The sequence below is a fragment of the Furipterus horrens genome, unplaced genomic scaffold (assembly GCF_987537825.1).
Source record: "Furipterus horrens unplaced genomic scaffold, mFurHor1.1.pri manual_scaffold_8, whole genome shotgun sequence".
Lineage (NCBI taxonomy): Eukaryota > Metazoa > Chordata > Mammalia > Chiroptera > Furipteridae > Furipterus > Furipterus horrens.
This window is the reverse complement of record NW_028327178.1, coordinates 27,964,601-27,981,562: the sequence shown is the minus strand read 5'-3', so window position 1 is coordinate 27,981,562 and position 16,962 is coordinate 27,964,601. Positions and strand designations below refer to the sequence as shown.

The 16,962-nt window shown below is 34.7% G+C and overlaps 1 protein-coding gene across 3 annotated transcripts in view; it reads right to left on the bottom strand.

Moving 5' to 3' along the window:
• Positions 1 to 16,962, bottom strand: part of RPRD1A (regulation of nuclear pre-mRNA domain containing 1A) — a 48,675-nt gene that overhangs the window by 12,540 nt on the left and 19,173 nt on the right. For 2 of the 3 annotated variants that reach the window (XM_090285647.1, XM_090285646.1), the window contains 4 exons: positions 16,208 to 16,314; positions 15,940 to 16,037; positions 12,930 to 13,056; positions 12,637 to 12,812 (listed from right to left, as the gene is read on the bottom strand). In XM_090285647.1, coding sequence (XP_090141773.1) covers positions 12,637 to 12,812; positions 12,930 to 13,056; positions 15,940 to 16,037; positions 16,208 to 16,314 — 508 coding nt within the window. Of the gene's footprint in view, positions 1 to 11,148; positions 11,235 to 12,636; positions 12,813 to 12,929; positions 13,057 to 15,939; positions 16,038 to 16,207; positions 16,315 to 16,962 lie in introns of those variants that run through there. The other variant, XM_090285648.1, reaches the window with a different exon arrangement.

Below are 16,962 nucleotides of genomic sequence, written 5' to 3'. Positions count from 1 at the left end.
CTTTCACACAAAGTTCATCTTGTGTGAAATGTATATACATTATATAACAATATACTTAATATACACTAAGTATATACACTATATACAGATAACCCTACACAGCCTTTTTTGACACCAAATTCAGGCTTTCACACATTAGTTAGCAAACAGATCAAAGCTACCCCATGATGATGCTACAGTCAGCATTTCATTTTTTTGTACAGCAGTCTGTGCTGATACTTGTGATAAGTAACATGAATAGAAATCAGACATGCTAAGAGTGGCAAATGTTTAGGTTCACTTAAATATTCCCTAGACTTCAGCTGGCTGTGTTCCATACTAAAGAAAAATGAGAACAAATTGTCATTTCAAATTGGGATTCAGCATCAAAAAGTTCCAGTAATCTAAATGCAAAAAAAAAGTTCCACCAATCTGAATATGAAGATATTTCTACACATTTCATGAAAAAAAATAAAAAAAGATAGCCAATTGTTAACACATCTTTTGCTTGACAGACTGAAATTGTCAGGGCTGCCACCAAAATTAGCATTCCAATCTGCAGTTCAATTTGCTAAAAACTCAATCTTGAAGATTAGATTTCCTACTAAACATCATTCCTACTTATCCAAGAGGACGTGTTATTTTAAAATTAATTGTTTATAATTAATAATTAGACTATGTCTTTACTAGTTTTACATCTCAGGTAATAAAGAAGGGGTTAAAAAACATCAATAACTATAGAAAGGAATTTTGTTAAGTAAACTCTCTATAGGAAAAAAACTGTTCCATGATTTTGTTGCTAAAATCTAGAATAATTTCATTGTTTTAGAAATGCATTATGTGCAATGATGGAGGACTGACTTACTATATTGAGTTTAATCTTCATCAGCACACTGTTTTCCAAACTCTCACAAAGTACCTCATGTGCTGTCATTTTACAGCCATTGTGGCTTTGATGCCATTGTTTAAATTGCTTCCTTGCTTATTACCTAGAACTTCCAGACATTCCTTTGTTCATCAGAATAAAAGTATAGCCCTGGCCAGTGTTGCTCACTCGGTTGGAGCATCATCCTGTAAACCAAAAGGTCACTGGTTCTACTCCCAGTCAGGGCACATACCTGGGTTTCATGTTCCATCCCTAGTCAGGGCCTTTATGAAAGGCAACCAATAGATGTTTCTCTCATATCACTGTTTCTCTCCCTCCCTTTCCCTCTCTAAAATCCATAAGCATGTTCTCCGGTGAAGATAAAATTTTTTTAAAAAGCTGTATACTTAAAACTAATACAAAATAATATCAAATGTAAACTGTAATTGAACAGAATAAAAGTACAAAGCTTTTCATAACATTGCTCTGAGGACACCGTTTTCTCATGGATACTAATTAGGGATGAGATCTCCAGTTATTTAAGCATTTTTTCAATAGTTTACATTACTTTGCTGTTTTTCTTCTATGAACTATTTCCTAGGGGAAAGTTCTCCCGAGTCTGCTGTCTTATGTATTCCCTTTCTGAAAATGCATGGTCGTTCAAGCAATGTTATCTTTATGTAATCACTGACTGTATGTACTACCTGCTTGCATGGACAAGATCAAACATGGACTATACCAGCAACTGGTTCCAGATAGATGATCCTCATCACTGCTGGGTCTTGCCAGCCTGGAGGGGACATTGCATGTTTCCCCTGCTCCCAGCCCCATACAGCCTCATCACTGCTACCTGGCCCAAGAGGGAGGAATGTACAGGAGCTGACCCCGTTTCTACTGCTGTGCCCTTAGTCACTGTGTGTTGTTCCAGCCTCCTGTTTCAAGGTGTTCCACTTTTGGGCATAGAGCATTCGTGTAAGTGCTCCCACCTTTAGGAGTGTACATGCCAGGATGAAATTTCTCTCATTTGTCAGTAAACCACAGTCTAAGAATACAGCCATTTGGGGACCCCCCCATACCATTCTTCCTATTAGAGCAATTTCATACATCTTATACAGTAAATGTAATTTCTTCATTTCCTATATTTTTTAATCTATACCTATCTTTTAAGCAATCTTTATCATTTTGAACAGAACTTACTGTGATAATGATAATGCTCTACATTTGTATTCCCCGACACAGTAGCTAAGAGCCACATGTGACTACTAAACATATGAAATAGAGCTATTGCTGAGAACATACATTTTATTCAATTTTAATTAACTTAAATAGTACATGTGGTCACTGGCCACCTACTGAACAGTGCAGTTCTGTATCTACACTTCACTTCAACCCCTCATGTGTCTCCATTTCATCTCTCTGCCCATTTCCTCTCATTAATCCATCTTTGTTATACCTATCTTTATAATTTATGCAATATGTAACATATCTCTATATACATCTTTATTACAGCCTATACTAGATTTTATACATTTCTTTACATTTTAGTATACATATTTTCTTTAAGTTCTAAGAGGTAAAAAAAATGCGACTCAGTCTAATATCTTAAAAAAGAAGTCAAGGGCAGATGTCTAAGACTGCGAAAGCATCTAAGGTCAGAACCTATCCTGCTCTTGTTTCCTCTACAGAATAGAGTGAAAATCTTAACCAGGTTAGGAATAATGTGAACACTGTACTTTAAATCCAAGTCTCTTAACACAATCTGTTATATTCCAGGACCCTGGGATAAAAGGTAGGAAATACTTTAGACTAACTTGATTTCTGAGATGATTACTTCCAAGAAATCATGAAGGACTATCAAAAGGGTGAACATCAGCAAATACTGTACCTAATTTTGAAGAAGTAGATTCCATAAATAACAGAGAAGTGGGCCTGATGCAGATGTCAGGATCTCAAAAAATTATTAATATATTCTTTAAAGGATTTAGGAATCCAAATGCAATCATGGAGATGCTAAGAATATAAACACTCTCTTTGTGAGAGAACTATAGATAATAAAATATTACAGGTATCTTAATACTCTTTTGGAGTAGTCCTAAAAATAAAACACAAGATTCACTGGTTAAATGATGACAGATCTAAGCTAGCTAAAAAAAAGAACTTCAAGTCATTTTTTGGGCTGGAACTTCAAAAGTACTTACTTTGCCTAATGTCAGTGAGGAAGTTAAGTGGTGAAGCCAGAATTTCCATTCAGGAAATTCGGTTTCAGAGTCCCCACTCCTCACCACAAAGCCAAACTGTTTCTCCAAGTGTTTACTGATCTAAGACCAAAAAGTCAACCAACAAAATTTGCTAACCACAGGTCTATGTTTCTGGCCTTATCTCTTCAACATATAAAAATACTATCTATAACTTAAAATATATCCTGAAGAAATTTGAAGACACAAAGCCAAGAGAGCCAAAACAAGAAATGACAACTTTGTTTTCTTTTCTTTTCTTTTTTTTTTTTTTTTTTGACAGTACGTTTATTGAAGCTTGGGACAGTGAAAAGAGAAAGGGCTTAGGATAGAAGAAGCAAGAAGAGCCCAGGCGGGGCTGCTTTGGCCACTGAGAAGTCAGAGAAAAGGGGGCCTTGGAGACAGGTTCGGGGGTCAGCCTGGGACGAGCTGCTGCTGCTCAGTACACCCCTGGTTGCGAGTCTTGTGGGGGGATCTTTAGGAGAGGCACGCCTGAGAGGGAATAAAGGCCAGGGTGTGCTCCTGAGAGGGAAAATGCACCAAGAAATGACAAGTCTAACAAACTCTACAGGCTGAAACAATGACTCAGTAAGATAACAAAAATATATATTTAAAAAATTAAGAATCTGGTGAACAAATCCAAAATGACTGGTGTTTAGGGAAAAAAAAAAGGTTGAAATACTCCCCAACATTAACATAGCAAAAAAAAAAAGAAAAGCCAATGCTAGTCAAAAAGATGTTCTCTGTAGTATGTATTAAAGAATAAAAAACATCAAGACTCCTATTTTACTTGTACTTTTCTTACTGAAAGAATCCTTAGATCCTTCCTCAGCGCCCATACTTTCAAATATTTACTTGCATAATTCCTAAACTCATTGATTAGGGAAAGTGAAAGTGAGAACTGAAAATGCTTTGAATGCTCATTGACAGCAATAAAAAATACAGGAAACTAACCAACAAAGAAACATATATTAAGGTTTATAAGAAGTAGCTAATTAAACATTGAATAGGTTTAAGCACTGCTGTACACCTCACCAAGCTTCGGCGGCATGGCTATTTCACAGTCATCCTGGACATTTATGCTGCCGATTCTTCCGTAAGCCACTGTAACAAGGCCACCTGTGCCTGCTGGACCCCCAGCAGCATGGGGAGGGTCCAGGAACGACAATAACTACAGGGGTGCTGAACTGCTTGGCTGGTGTGCTGGCAACTAGAGGCAAGGTTCCAATCAGGTCTGAGTTGACTTGGGAAACTCACAAAACTCCAGCACTAACATCTTCTGACTCTGATGGTCTCTCAACTTGCCCCAGAATTATAGAATCTAGCCAAGTATAACACCTGCGATAAGTGCTTTATTTGAACAAGACCCATAAATATCTGACAAATGATCCCCACCCTCAACATCAAACAAGCTGTTTAAAAAAAAAAAAAATAGTACAAGAGCAACAACAAAAGTCCATGGAAAATATTAAAGGAAAATGATAGAAATGAGAAAAAATGAGTAACATGGAGTAGATTCAGAAAAGTCAACATAAATGTAATAGAAATTTAAGCAGAAACTATAAAAAACTAAGAAACAAAAATAAAAAGCAACTTATGTCTTCCCAATAAAAGGGCACATCAAATATCAAGCAAACTTAATGCGACCAATATCCTAGATAAGTGTCAAAATGTTGAGTGTAGGAGAAAGAAAAAGAAATATAGTGGATACGCCAAAAAATAAAAATAAAAGTGTTGTTCATGGTCAGTAGAAATGAAAGCAGTTCTCAGACATGTGAGGACTTGCACTGCTTTTGTTACGTTTTATGACCTGTATATCTGTCCTTTATTTTGATATAGTTGACTGGAATATCTTTTTAAGTAAATTTCTTAATGATATATGATACATGAATATTGGCAATCAAATAAATAGTAAGAAAAAAGATTCAACATTCAATAAGGAAAGTCTGTGAGGAGGAAGGAAAGAGAGAAACTCGAAGATGCTATTATTTCAAATTATCAATACCAGATTGTGATTTTATGCTTCTATTCTGGCCTTGCTTTTTTCCACATTTCCCCCAATGCATGAACGTGTGTATGTACACACACATAAATATATGTAAGCAGAAATAACACGTTTTGGCAAGGATGTGGAGAAACTGAAACCCTGTGCATTGTTGGGAATGTAAAATGGTGCAGCCACTATGGATGGTATGGTACAACATGGTAGTTTCTCTAAAAATTGAAAACAGAATTACCACGACCCAACACATGAAAAACAAAACGAAGTCCTTCCTCTCAGAGCTCACGTTCTAGTGTCAGGTACAGATGTTAACGAAGTACAGACATGTTAAAAAGTTTAAATAGTGGAAAGTACCATGAAAGAAAAATAAAAAACAAAATGACAATGTAATACAGTGAGGGGTAAAAGGAGGCAAGAGAAAGGCTATGTGGAACTGAAGGAGTGAAAAAGGAACCAGTGAATATCAGCAGAAAGCATTCCAGCCATTCTGTTAGCCGTTTACAGAGAAAAACCCTCATGTGAGAACATGCTTCATCTGCTTGAAGAGCTAAGTGGATTCCTATGAGATTGCACAAGATGAGATGAGGGGAAACGAAGAATCATGACCTGTGATCTCATAGACCATATACAAGGTACTGAGTTTAAGGGAAGATCCAAAAGTATAATGGAAAACACTGAAGAGTTTTAAACAGGGGTAAGATGAGACCTGATTTCTTCTTAAGAGATCAATCTGGCTGCAGCATGTAGCAAGTTAAGAGAGGAAACAGGCAGACAGCTGTTAATACCCACGCAATGCACAACCACCACTTAGGGTGGTCTGGCAGTTATGAAAGACACATATTATACAGATGATACTTCGATGACATGGGCATTAAGGCTGCCAACAACTCACACAGTAAAAAATCCACATATAACTTTTGATGCACTGCCCCCAACAAGTCCTGTGAGGGGACCTGCATGATTCAAACTCCAGTTGTTCAAGGGTCAATTGCAGTTTCATTTTTAAAAAAGGAAAGAAAAAATACAAAAGGGCTTCCATTTATATAACAAATTGAACTCATGCTTATCTCAGCTACCTCTAAAAATACCACTAAATTAATAAATCAATTTACAAAGGCAGAAACCCACAAGGATGGAGAAGAGGGAACCATGGTTCACAGATATCAGGAAACTTTTCAAAGAAAAGATGGGAAAAAAATGAAAGAGGGTATAATGACCAAAAGTAATATAATTCATCCTGAGAAACTTTGGATAGGCTTATGACTTTGAGGCACAAAGCTCCTCAAAATGTAAGGTGAGTCTTTTTTTTAACTAAAAAAAGAAAAGATTTTATTTGATTTTAGAAAGAGGGGAAGGGAGAAAGAGAGGGAGAGAAACATCAATGTGTGGTTGCCTCTTGTGTGCCCCTAACTGGGGACCTGGCATGCAACCCAGGCATGAGCCCTGATCGGGAATCAAACCAGAGACAACTGGTTCACAGGCTGGCACTCAATCCACTGAGCCACAGCAGCAGCCAGGGTTCAAGGGTCAGTCTTAAGGTTGACAATAAGGGTTAATTGAAAAATCTTTGTATCAGTCTATTAAAACTCTTATCCCACAGATCCAAAAGATGGAGGATAAGAAACCAAGCCAAAGATTTGCATTTGGAAATTTAAACACAGAACTGAGAGTTAAAGTACTGCTCTGAAAACAGATGCCCTATGTCATCTACCTGGCAAATCTGAAGTATTTTCTCCGGAGAAAATAAATGGTCCAGAAGAGAGAGGACCTAGAGATAACAGTATTTGGAAAATAATCAAAAACAGTGATCTAGTACCATCTTAATGAAAGTCAGATTGGTAGCATTATCAAGTCTTTAATACGAATCAGTAATTTCATCTTTAGGAATTTATCCCAGGAGATATATTTGTGTATGAGTAAAGAGTTAATTAAGAGTTATTCACTGCAATACTGTTTATAATATCAGAGCAACAGAAACACTTGATCATAAAGAACATAGGCCAGTCAAATTATGATACAACCATACATTTAAAAAAAATAGTGATAAAGCCCTGGCTACTGTGGCTCAGTGGATTGAGTGTTGGCCTATGAGCCAAGTGTTGCTGGTTTGATTCCCAGTCAGGGCATATTACTAGGCTGCACGTCAGTTCCCCAGTTGGGAGCATGTGAGAGGCAAACATACAGGATGCTTCTCTCCCACCCTCCCCCCAAAATAAATAAATAAATAAATAAATAAATAAATAAATAGATAGATAGATAGATAGATAGATATAGATAAATGGCTATAAAGCATTAGAATAACCCCTATCCAAAAAAAAAAAAGTGATATAAGATGCACATAATAAATCGCATCAAAAGGACATTATGTAAAATAATGCATGGAGCTAATACATAGTGCTAAGCCTTTTGCTTATGTAGTTTTCTTCCTATGATAAAAATAATCAATAAAAATAATTAAGATAACATGATTCTTCAAAAATCAATCAACCACTAAACATTTTAGATGCAATGATAGTAATATAAAGAACCATTAAGTAGTAACATTTGCCTCTTTGAAAAATCAACGAAGTTCCATCTTATTCAATTACTTCTAAATTTAATCAATATGATTTCAATGGAAAAACAGAGTAAGATATAAAGAAATACTTGAGTCACAGATGAAAGATTCCATAATCAAGTACCCATATTCGTACCACTAAGCCCTTGAATAATACTGGTAAAGTGATAAATCAATAGGCATCAAGAAGCTGCATGCAGATAATACCTTCAGCAATACTTTAAAAAATTCTCACCCGAGGATGTTTATTGATTTTAGAAAGGAAGGGGAGAGTGAGGGAGGGAGGGGAGAGAGAGAAGAGAAAGAGAGAGGGAAAGATGAGAGATGAGAGAGAGAACATCAATCAGTTGCCTTCCACAGGCACCCCAACCAGGGATTGAACCTGCAACCTAGGTATGTGCCCTGATCAGAAATTGAACCTGCAATCTTTTTGGTGTGTGGGACTACGCTCCAACAACTGAGCCACTCAGCCGAGGTGCAACAGATTTTTTTCAGTGCTATATATACTTAGACATTCTTATTTTATATTAAAAAAATATGACATCAGAAATTTTGAATCATTAAATGTCTCAGGAAAAACAAAATTTATCTTAAGCATTTAAAAAATGGAAATTGAATGTTTTGGAAAACAAAGTTTTATAAAAGTGAGCACTCTTGGAAAACCTGGAAAATACTGTCTAGCGGATTGAGGAACAGACAACAAAAGTAAAGTTATGTCCAAAAACAGCAAAAAAGGCCAAGTAAGTTAAGTCTACTGTCAACTGTAATTGAAAAATAATTAAATAAAAAATGTTTACTTAGCAAATGTTCTCATTTAAAATATTATGTAGGCAAATATGTATAAAATAAGTGGGAAGAAAGTAAAAATTCATATACACAATCATGATTAAGTAAAATTATAACACAAACAATACCAAAAAGTAATACAAACAAAAATCTACTGAATAATTTAAGATGGGTAAGATAAATGGACCAGTAGAACAGAAAAGGGACTACATTCCCATGTATATATAGGAATTAAGTATAACATAAATGGCATTTCACAACATAAGACAAACTAAGCCATTGATTGATTCATTAATCAATAAACCATGAGGGGACATTTACTATTACTTTGAAATAATTAGTTATACCCCAACATTATACATATAAGGAACAAAAAATGTAACGAACAGATAAGAAAAAAACTGCAAAAAAATAGAAGAGTATTTTTATAGTTATGAATCGAGAAAGCCACCTTAATTATATCCAGGAAGCCCAGAATCTATGAGTAGAGACAAATACTAATATGCAAACTCAGAACCAAACAGAAAAATATTCAAAGGAAACAGGAAATTTACAGCAGAAATAAAATGGCTAATAACTATTTTAAAAAGATGATCAAAATGGAACTGAATGGAAGAAGGTGAAGGGATTAGCCAATGAATATATATGGATGATACTCATACAGACAACAGTGTGGTGATGGCCAGAGGGATTAGGGGGGGTTTGAAGGGGGGCGGGAATGGGGACATCTGTATTAGTCAACAATAAAAATAAAGGGTGAAAAAAAGATGATCAAAATGAATGACAAAAAAATTTTTATAACCTTTCAAAACACAAAAATATAAAAGATCACTGACATTCCGAGTGGACAAGGTTATAAAGGAAAAGATACACTCATACTGGAAGGCATTTTAAAAGGCATAGCTTTTGGAGGGCTTGATATACTATCAACACTTAAAATATACATTCCCTTTGACCCAGCCATTCTATTCTACTTCTGAGAATCAACCCGGCAGATATTCTTGCACAACTATACAAACCTGTCATCACCAGGATATTCTCTACAGTATGACATATAATGTACAAACTAAAAAAAGGAACTCAATGGATGCAATCTGAAACCATGAGAAGAGGGACAGAAACTAAGCAAACAACATTCATACAATAAATGGTATGCTCTTGTTTTATTTTAATGAGTTAAATCTGAATATACTGACATAAAACTGCAAAAGATAAACACTGTCCTCTCTGACAGCTTTCCCCTCCTTACTTCTAAAACATGGAACTATGAGTGATTTTTCCTTTTAAGATCTATCAAATTGTGATTTATAATTTTCATGGAAGACTAGTGATTTAAACTATATTAATGTACTACGAGATACATAGGGATTTTCTAAAATCATGCTTCCTTATACCAACTACATCATGAAAAGAAGTATTCAAAATTGAGTAAAAAGATTATCTTATTAAATACGGAAGAATTTTTTATCTCTATAGTGCCTCCTCTCCAAAAATACAAAAATTAAAATGTTTTTGTTAAGTCCCCTATCCATGAATGCCTTCAAAATAAGAAACTAAGTGAATAATTTATGCAATAATTGCAATCTCTGAATGGTGAAATGATTCCCATAGAAATCTATGAATTAGATTTATCAAGTCCATTTTAAGTTATCTACTTAATAACTAGCTAAAGTTAGCCATATGTTTCAAAACAAATAATTCATAATTTCTAAAAACAAACAAAAAAACCCACTTCATTCTTAACAAATACTTTAATAATGGCCTCCTTAAGAATATGATAGCCAATTCCTGAACTTTCACTTTAGATTTATGTCCACTAAAAAACAAACAAAAAAACACATCAATACCTGGTGAATCAGACCTGTTGTTCAAAAATAGACAAAACCGATGATATCACAGCTGATTTGGTAAGTGTAAATCTTGACCTCTCAGTCTCAACTTTAAAGTGATGCCAACTACTTAGTACAAAAAGGTCTAGATATCGCAAATCATTTTCCTACCTTATGACAAATGAATCAATGTTATAAGTGTTAATTACAAAGAGTTATGTGGAATAACCTAGTTTATTAGAAACCTAAATATTTCTTTACTTGTAAAAAATGTTTATCATTTAGGTGGTTTCTTTATAATATAAAATTGTCATGCTGAAACACACATACACACACACACACACACAAAACCCCAAAAAGCTCCTAGAAGACTTGTATTTCAAGACAGTGATTACCTCTGAGGAAGTTCAACGAAGCAGAAACAGTTGTAGAGATGGGACTTGGTTTTGCTGTAACCTTACATTTCTTTAAGTAAAAATTAAAAGCAAATATGTCTTTTTGTTGGCTGATTACCTGGGTTCTAAATAATTCACAACCTTTCTGTGGCCTTGGGCAAGTTATTTAATATCTTGGTGCTTCAGTTTCCTTACCTATAAAATGGGGATAGTAATACTTCCTGCTCTATAGGATTAAATGAGTTGATATAAGTGAGGTACTTAGAATAAATAGTACCTGATATACATGGTAAATGTTATTGTTACTATTATCACCAGCTCCACCACACAATGGAAAAAGAGGGTGGGGGGTAGTAACTATTTTACTTTCTAAATTTACATTTCAAACATAAATTCTATTTTGTAACCAGTGATAAATAACCAACATAAGTGAGAAACCAGTATAAAGCAGAATAACAAAGTTTCAGTCTTCTCTTCAATTTTCAAAAACATGAGACAATACAGGCTTTGGAGTTTGATATTTATTTTTAGCAGGAAGAACATGTTAATGATGATGACACCGTTAGAAGATAGGCCATGTCCAATACCTGCAACAGAAGCTCAACAGAAGTTAAAGAAACCATACCAAAATACTAAAGACAAAAATTGTATGATATTACTTACCCTTAGTCCTGCTTACAATAAAATAAGTAACAATATGTTTAAGGTTTGAAGTTACCTCATAAGATCAAAAACTGGTAAGTTAACTCTCAAAAGTATCATTTAAAAAAAATTCTTTTCCTTTCTCTGGAGAACTGGAGGACTCCAAAGGTAGAGCATGGTGTCCACACCCACTATGTCCTGAGAGTGTATATGTGAACAGAGAAGGAAAAAATTGAGAAGGGGCAATGCTAAATTAAGAGCTAAGAAATTGAGAGTTAAGAGCACTGCTGCTAACACTTCATCAAGTAGAATGCTCTCACATGTAGAAATGGCAACCATCTTTGATACAATTCGTTTGTTGAAACAAGAACTAAATCCTATAGAAATATTTGAATTATATGCACACGGTTTTGACACCCTAGGGGGCGGGGGGACCACACTAATAAATAAAAGCAACTTAACAGAGGTAGTATCATAACTTACTACAAATTTGCAGAGAACAAGCACTAAATAAAGGAATTCAGGTAAATTAGAAATTCTCCTACATATTATTAGAATAAGAAATTGCTATAGTAGTAAACAATTTAAGAACTAGTCAGATGAAAAATTATTTTATGAAACCAAATCTGGCTCATCCACTTCTGACAATGGCCACCCTACTCATAGAAAATATGAGTGTTTCCTTTTTTTACCCCTGCGCCTCCAGGCTTCTCATCAACAGTATTAATCATCATTCAATTTAAAGAAGTAATGACTTTCTGCCTAAGGGTGTATATGAGCTGGTAGGGGGTGAAAATATGTTAAGCATCAGAATCAGGATGGAACAAAGGAGTAATCTGAAGATTATCTTCCTGAGCAAAACTGATGAATTGTTCAGGAACAGAACAGAGACTGAGAACTGGCACACCCATAGCAAAGTCTATGACCCAAAGTCTTATTTCTTAGTTGTGAATCCAAAAGGCTGCATGTACTCAGAACAGGAATTAAATATGTCCAACCATATAGTTCACTGTACATGACACCAAACTTTGTAACTGCTATTTTCCCATTATTTTTGTTCTTGAAAATAAGTATTTAAACTCATAACGTACATTATTATAACTGAAATTTCATATAATAATTTTTAAATGCAACCAATTCTGCTAATTCAAATCTCTAAATTTACTTAGGCAGGATGATTTGATTCAAGTTGAAAGAAACCCATTAACGCAAGTAGTAGCTTACTTGGGCCAATGTCTAAAAAACATCTATGTCAAAAAAATGCAAAATGTGCAGGAACATCAAGATGTTTTAAAATTCCTACCAAAAAAAATTAAATAAACACTAAAGAAGGAAAAGGTTACGCACTTCCAATTTATGTTCTTTCTCTGCAAGGGCCTCCTTTTGACAACGAAGAAAATCTCCTAACATTCGAGTGAGTTGCTTCCTATCATCTATTTCAGCCGCCAATCTGCCATTGTAATCTGCCAGCAACATACAAGCATCCTCTACCATTTTAGAAAGCCTTTCTCCAGATTCTTTATCTAAGAAAAGCACAGAATAAAATTATTACAAAACCAAAAAAAATGCCATATACTGTTCTCTCACCCAACTCCCCCCACCCCCCACCCCCAATTCAGATCACATTTAGAATGTCTTACCTGTTATCTTATCTAGTAGGGATACTTCTTGGACTTCAACAGGTAAAGAAGCTATCCTCTGATGAACTGCTGCATCACCCGAAGCAGCATTTTCTAGATCTTGTAATGCTCTAACGAGATCTAGAGTCTAAAAAGTTATACAACTTTAGAACCAAAAATAAATTTAAAAAAATAAAAGCTTAAACAAATACAGAATACAAAATTTATTTCATATTTCTTAATCTTGATAAGCAATACTTACTAGTTCAAAGTTTCAAATGTAAAGTGCTTTACAAGAAACTCCATTTCTTTTATATATTAAGAAAAAGAAGCTACACTATGTATGGTAGGTAGTGAAAATATATAAATTGGAAACATATAACTGAGATGTGGCCCTTAGCCATGAGGAACTCATATTCCAGTGGTGGAGATAGTGTAAAAATAATTATCTGACTATTAAATTTATGTGACTAGTTTATATGTCAAATACACATAGTGGTAAAAGGGACGGCAGGCTATAACTTAAACCTGGAGAACACAAGTTTTATGTATGATATATTCATTATGCTGTCATTGTACACAAGAAGGATTTTTTAATATGAAATTGAATATTGGGAGAGGGGGACACAAATCATCTTCTATCAAAACGTAGAAGAGTCGCCAGACTCCATTTCTAAATGATGTAACTAAAGCACAAGAAAAATGTAGTTTTGGAATATGTTTAAACTCGGTGTCTTCAACTACTCTATAGTTTGCTAATATGATCATTAAAATATTACAAAATTCCACTTATCTGATGACTAATATTTATACAGTGCTTAATCAGTATGAAACTTATTTTATTCGAATATTTTAGTTGCACTGTTTCACACACCAGCTATAATTAGGAGAGAAGGGCAAATCTTTACCAGTGATTTCACAATACAAAATGTCTATAAACTTATTTCAAAGCAAAATGACTAAATTGTCTTTTTACCAGTCTCTGTTCCTTCCCACATACTTTCTTTTCTTTCTTTTTTTTTAATCTCTAAAACTAAATCCTGGGTCACTTGGTAATTTGCACACATCCTAGAAAAATTACCTATTCTGTATATATATTAAGATGATATTGATGGCCAGTTACTGATTTTTCTTTAAGCTATTCCCTTAGAAAAAATGCTATCACTGAGGTATAGCACACAGTAAGTGATTAAACATCATAAGAATAATTGGAACCCAATAAGAAATATACTATCCCAAATGTACTTTTAATTCATTACTATGTGTTTCAAGTTCCAATATTAAAAAAAAATAATTTCATTATAAGATATATTTCTTCTACAATTAAAATAAGCTGAATAGCAATGACAATTACCAGGAAGCTTGTTTCTTATGGTGCCCCAAATGACATATATATACAATTTTCACCAGTCTTAGAAAGTCTAAAATTTTCTAGAGTTCTAAGAAGACACCTGGCTTTATGGTCTTGACAATGCATGCATGCATGCTTTAACCACAACTAATTTCCATTGCATCTTCACATTCCTACATGAGTTAATTCTAAGTTCCCAATGCTGGGTCAAGGATGAGAAAGCCAAGTTGTCTGAAAGAACACTAGCCTAGGACTTTCTAATAGAGGAGAACAAAATAAGTTCAACTGGATTCTACAAAGAAAAATTTTAGTCATTCTTATAAAGAATGACAAATTAAAAAGGTGACCACAATACTGAACCACTGAGAATAAAGACAATTAACCTGAAAGTGGTCGATATAAAACAAAAACAACATGTTATACAAGTACTAGAGAAGAATCAGATGGTTACTCAAAAATACTCCTAAGAGGTACAACTGAGGTTACTCTTTCATCAAGGACAGTAGAAGATCAGACTCTGTATCTAGAACTCGGATACACCACTGTTCATGTAATCAGAAAAAGCTCTTAACATAAAGCAACCCTGTCTTATCACCAAATGGAAACAAGTATAAATCTTAGTATTTGGCTCTTGCGAATGTTGTTCTTATTACTTTTCTATCAAGCTCTTATCCATGGTGACCACGTGTGCTTGAGCATTTCTCTCAGTGAGTCAACAGGTAACTTGGCTTCACTCCTAATTGAACAACTTGGTCAAATTCTTTCTGCCTCTCTAGTACTAACACTGATACCAATCCACAGCTCTCGGAAGTAATTGACTGTACCTTTCTTTCAAGCTCCTGTCATGGGGGAAGTCTCTGGTTTTACGCAGTAAGTTCAGGCCCAGTCCTCCAACTCCCATGGAGCACTGTGAGTTCATTATCCTCTAGAATATTAATTTCTGGCAAGCTGTGTCTGTTTCCATTTCAAAGCTCAGCAGGGACAAGGCTCTAGGCTCACATACTGAGTTATGTTTCTGTACCATTTCTAGCCCGCCATATTTACCTTGTTTTAAGGGTACGGCTATTTTCTCCTTTTAAATTTTATCTGTCCTCCTATATGTTTGAAACATAGAAGGAGGAAGCTTTAAGACTCAATGACCACATAATTAAAAGTTAAAAATGTCTTTCTAGAATCATCTAATTATACCAACCTGGAAGGACATGGAATATTAAGTTAACAGTTCCAATCCATCTTTCTTACCATGGAACTACACGGTTCTATAAATACATACTTGTTACTTTAACACTCGTTTTTATATATTTCAAAGCAAAAATACTTAAAAGGGCAGTATCATCTCTAGGGGTGGAATTTTTAGTGTACTTAAGTCATAAAACAATCTTATATAATGTTTTCTTTATTTAAGAAACTGTTTAAATAGTGGCTATCTAACAAGACCTAATCATACTAACCAATCAGAAATCCTTTTTCTATGCAAAATGATTGACCTTATGTACAATACCAACTTGTTAAACATAAGCAATCTGTTAATCAGAAAATGAAAGATTCATGCAGTTTCTTGCCTGTACCCAAAACTATAATAAAAATCAATTTACAATAGTAAAACACTGAAAGTTATCAAGCTTGGTGGCCACATGAAGTAATAGTAATGTAACTCCCTTAACAGAGGGAAACTTCTACCTGTGGTGGTTCGCTTGGAGAACCCAGAGAGGAAGAGTTTTCATTTTCATCCACCTTTATCTGTTCATAGGTTCGCTTCCTAGCCTTCTTATCACCATCTGAAGTGAAAGGAGATTTAAGTTTTAATGAAAGAATACATTTTTTAAATCCTCACCTAAGGATATGTTTATTGACTTGCGACCTTTTGGTGTATGGGATGATGCTCCAACCAGCCAGGGAGAAAGAATACATTTTAATGAAGAGATTATGTTAAAGATTATATACTTACACAAAGCTTGCTTAAGTTGTTCTAATACATCATTTTCATAAACACACCTTTCTTCCCAAATAGATAACACTCTCCCAAGGTGCTTCTTACAACTTTCATCAGTTTCACTAAAGAAAAAAAAAATTACAGGTAAAATGCATTGTGCTATTGAAAAGATAATGGTGATTTTAAATACAATCAGACACTCATTCTCTGAAAATGCTGTCCAGATGTTTACTGAGCACCATTATTTGACCAACAATTCAGAGGTACAATGATCAAGACAGATATACTTCTTGCTTCCCTTAAAGAGCTTATAGACATACTATTAAACAAAAAATACCAAAAATGCAAATGTGTTAGTACTGGCTACGAGGGGTTTCCAAAAAGATGCCCCTAACCTAAGGGGTGCTGAACATGAGGCTAAGGAAGATTTTTAATAGGTAATTTTGAAATTTATTCAACAAATATTTATTGATCAAGGCACTATCTTTGACACAGGAGATACAAATGGAGCTTTCTGGCAGCTGTTTTATTAAGTGCCACAAAAGAGAACAAGGTGTAACAGAGACTTGGCCTAGTTCTAGAGAGATGAGGAAGGATATTTTGGGAAACGATATCTAATCTGAGATCTGGACTGGATATACAGGGAAGTGGGAAACAGACTACTCCCAGCTACCTCCTATTGCCTTCATCACTACCACTGTAGACTGAGCCACTGGCCTGGACTTTTTACAGTCTCCCAGACTCGACTGACTCTTTCACTATTCTCTACC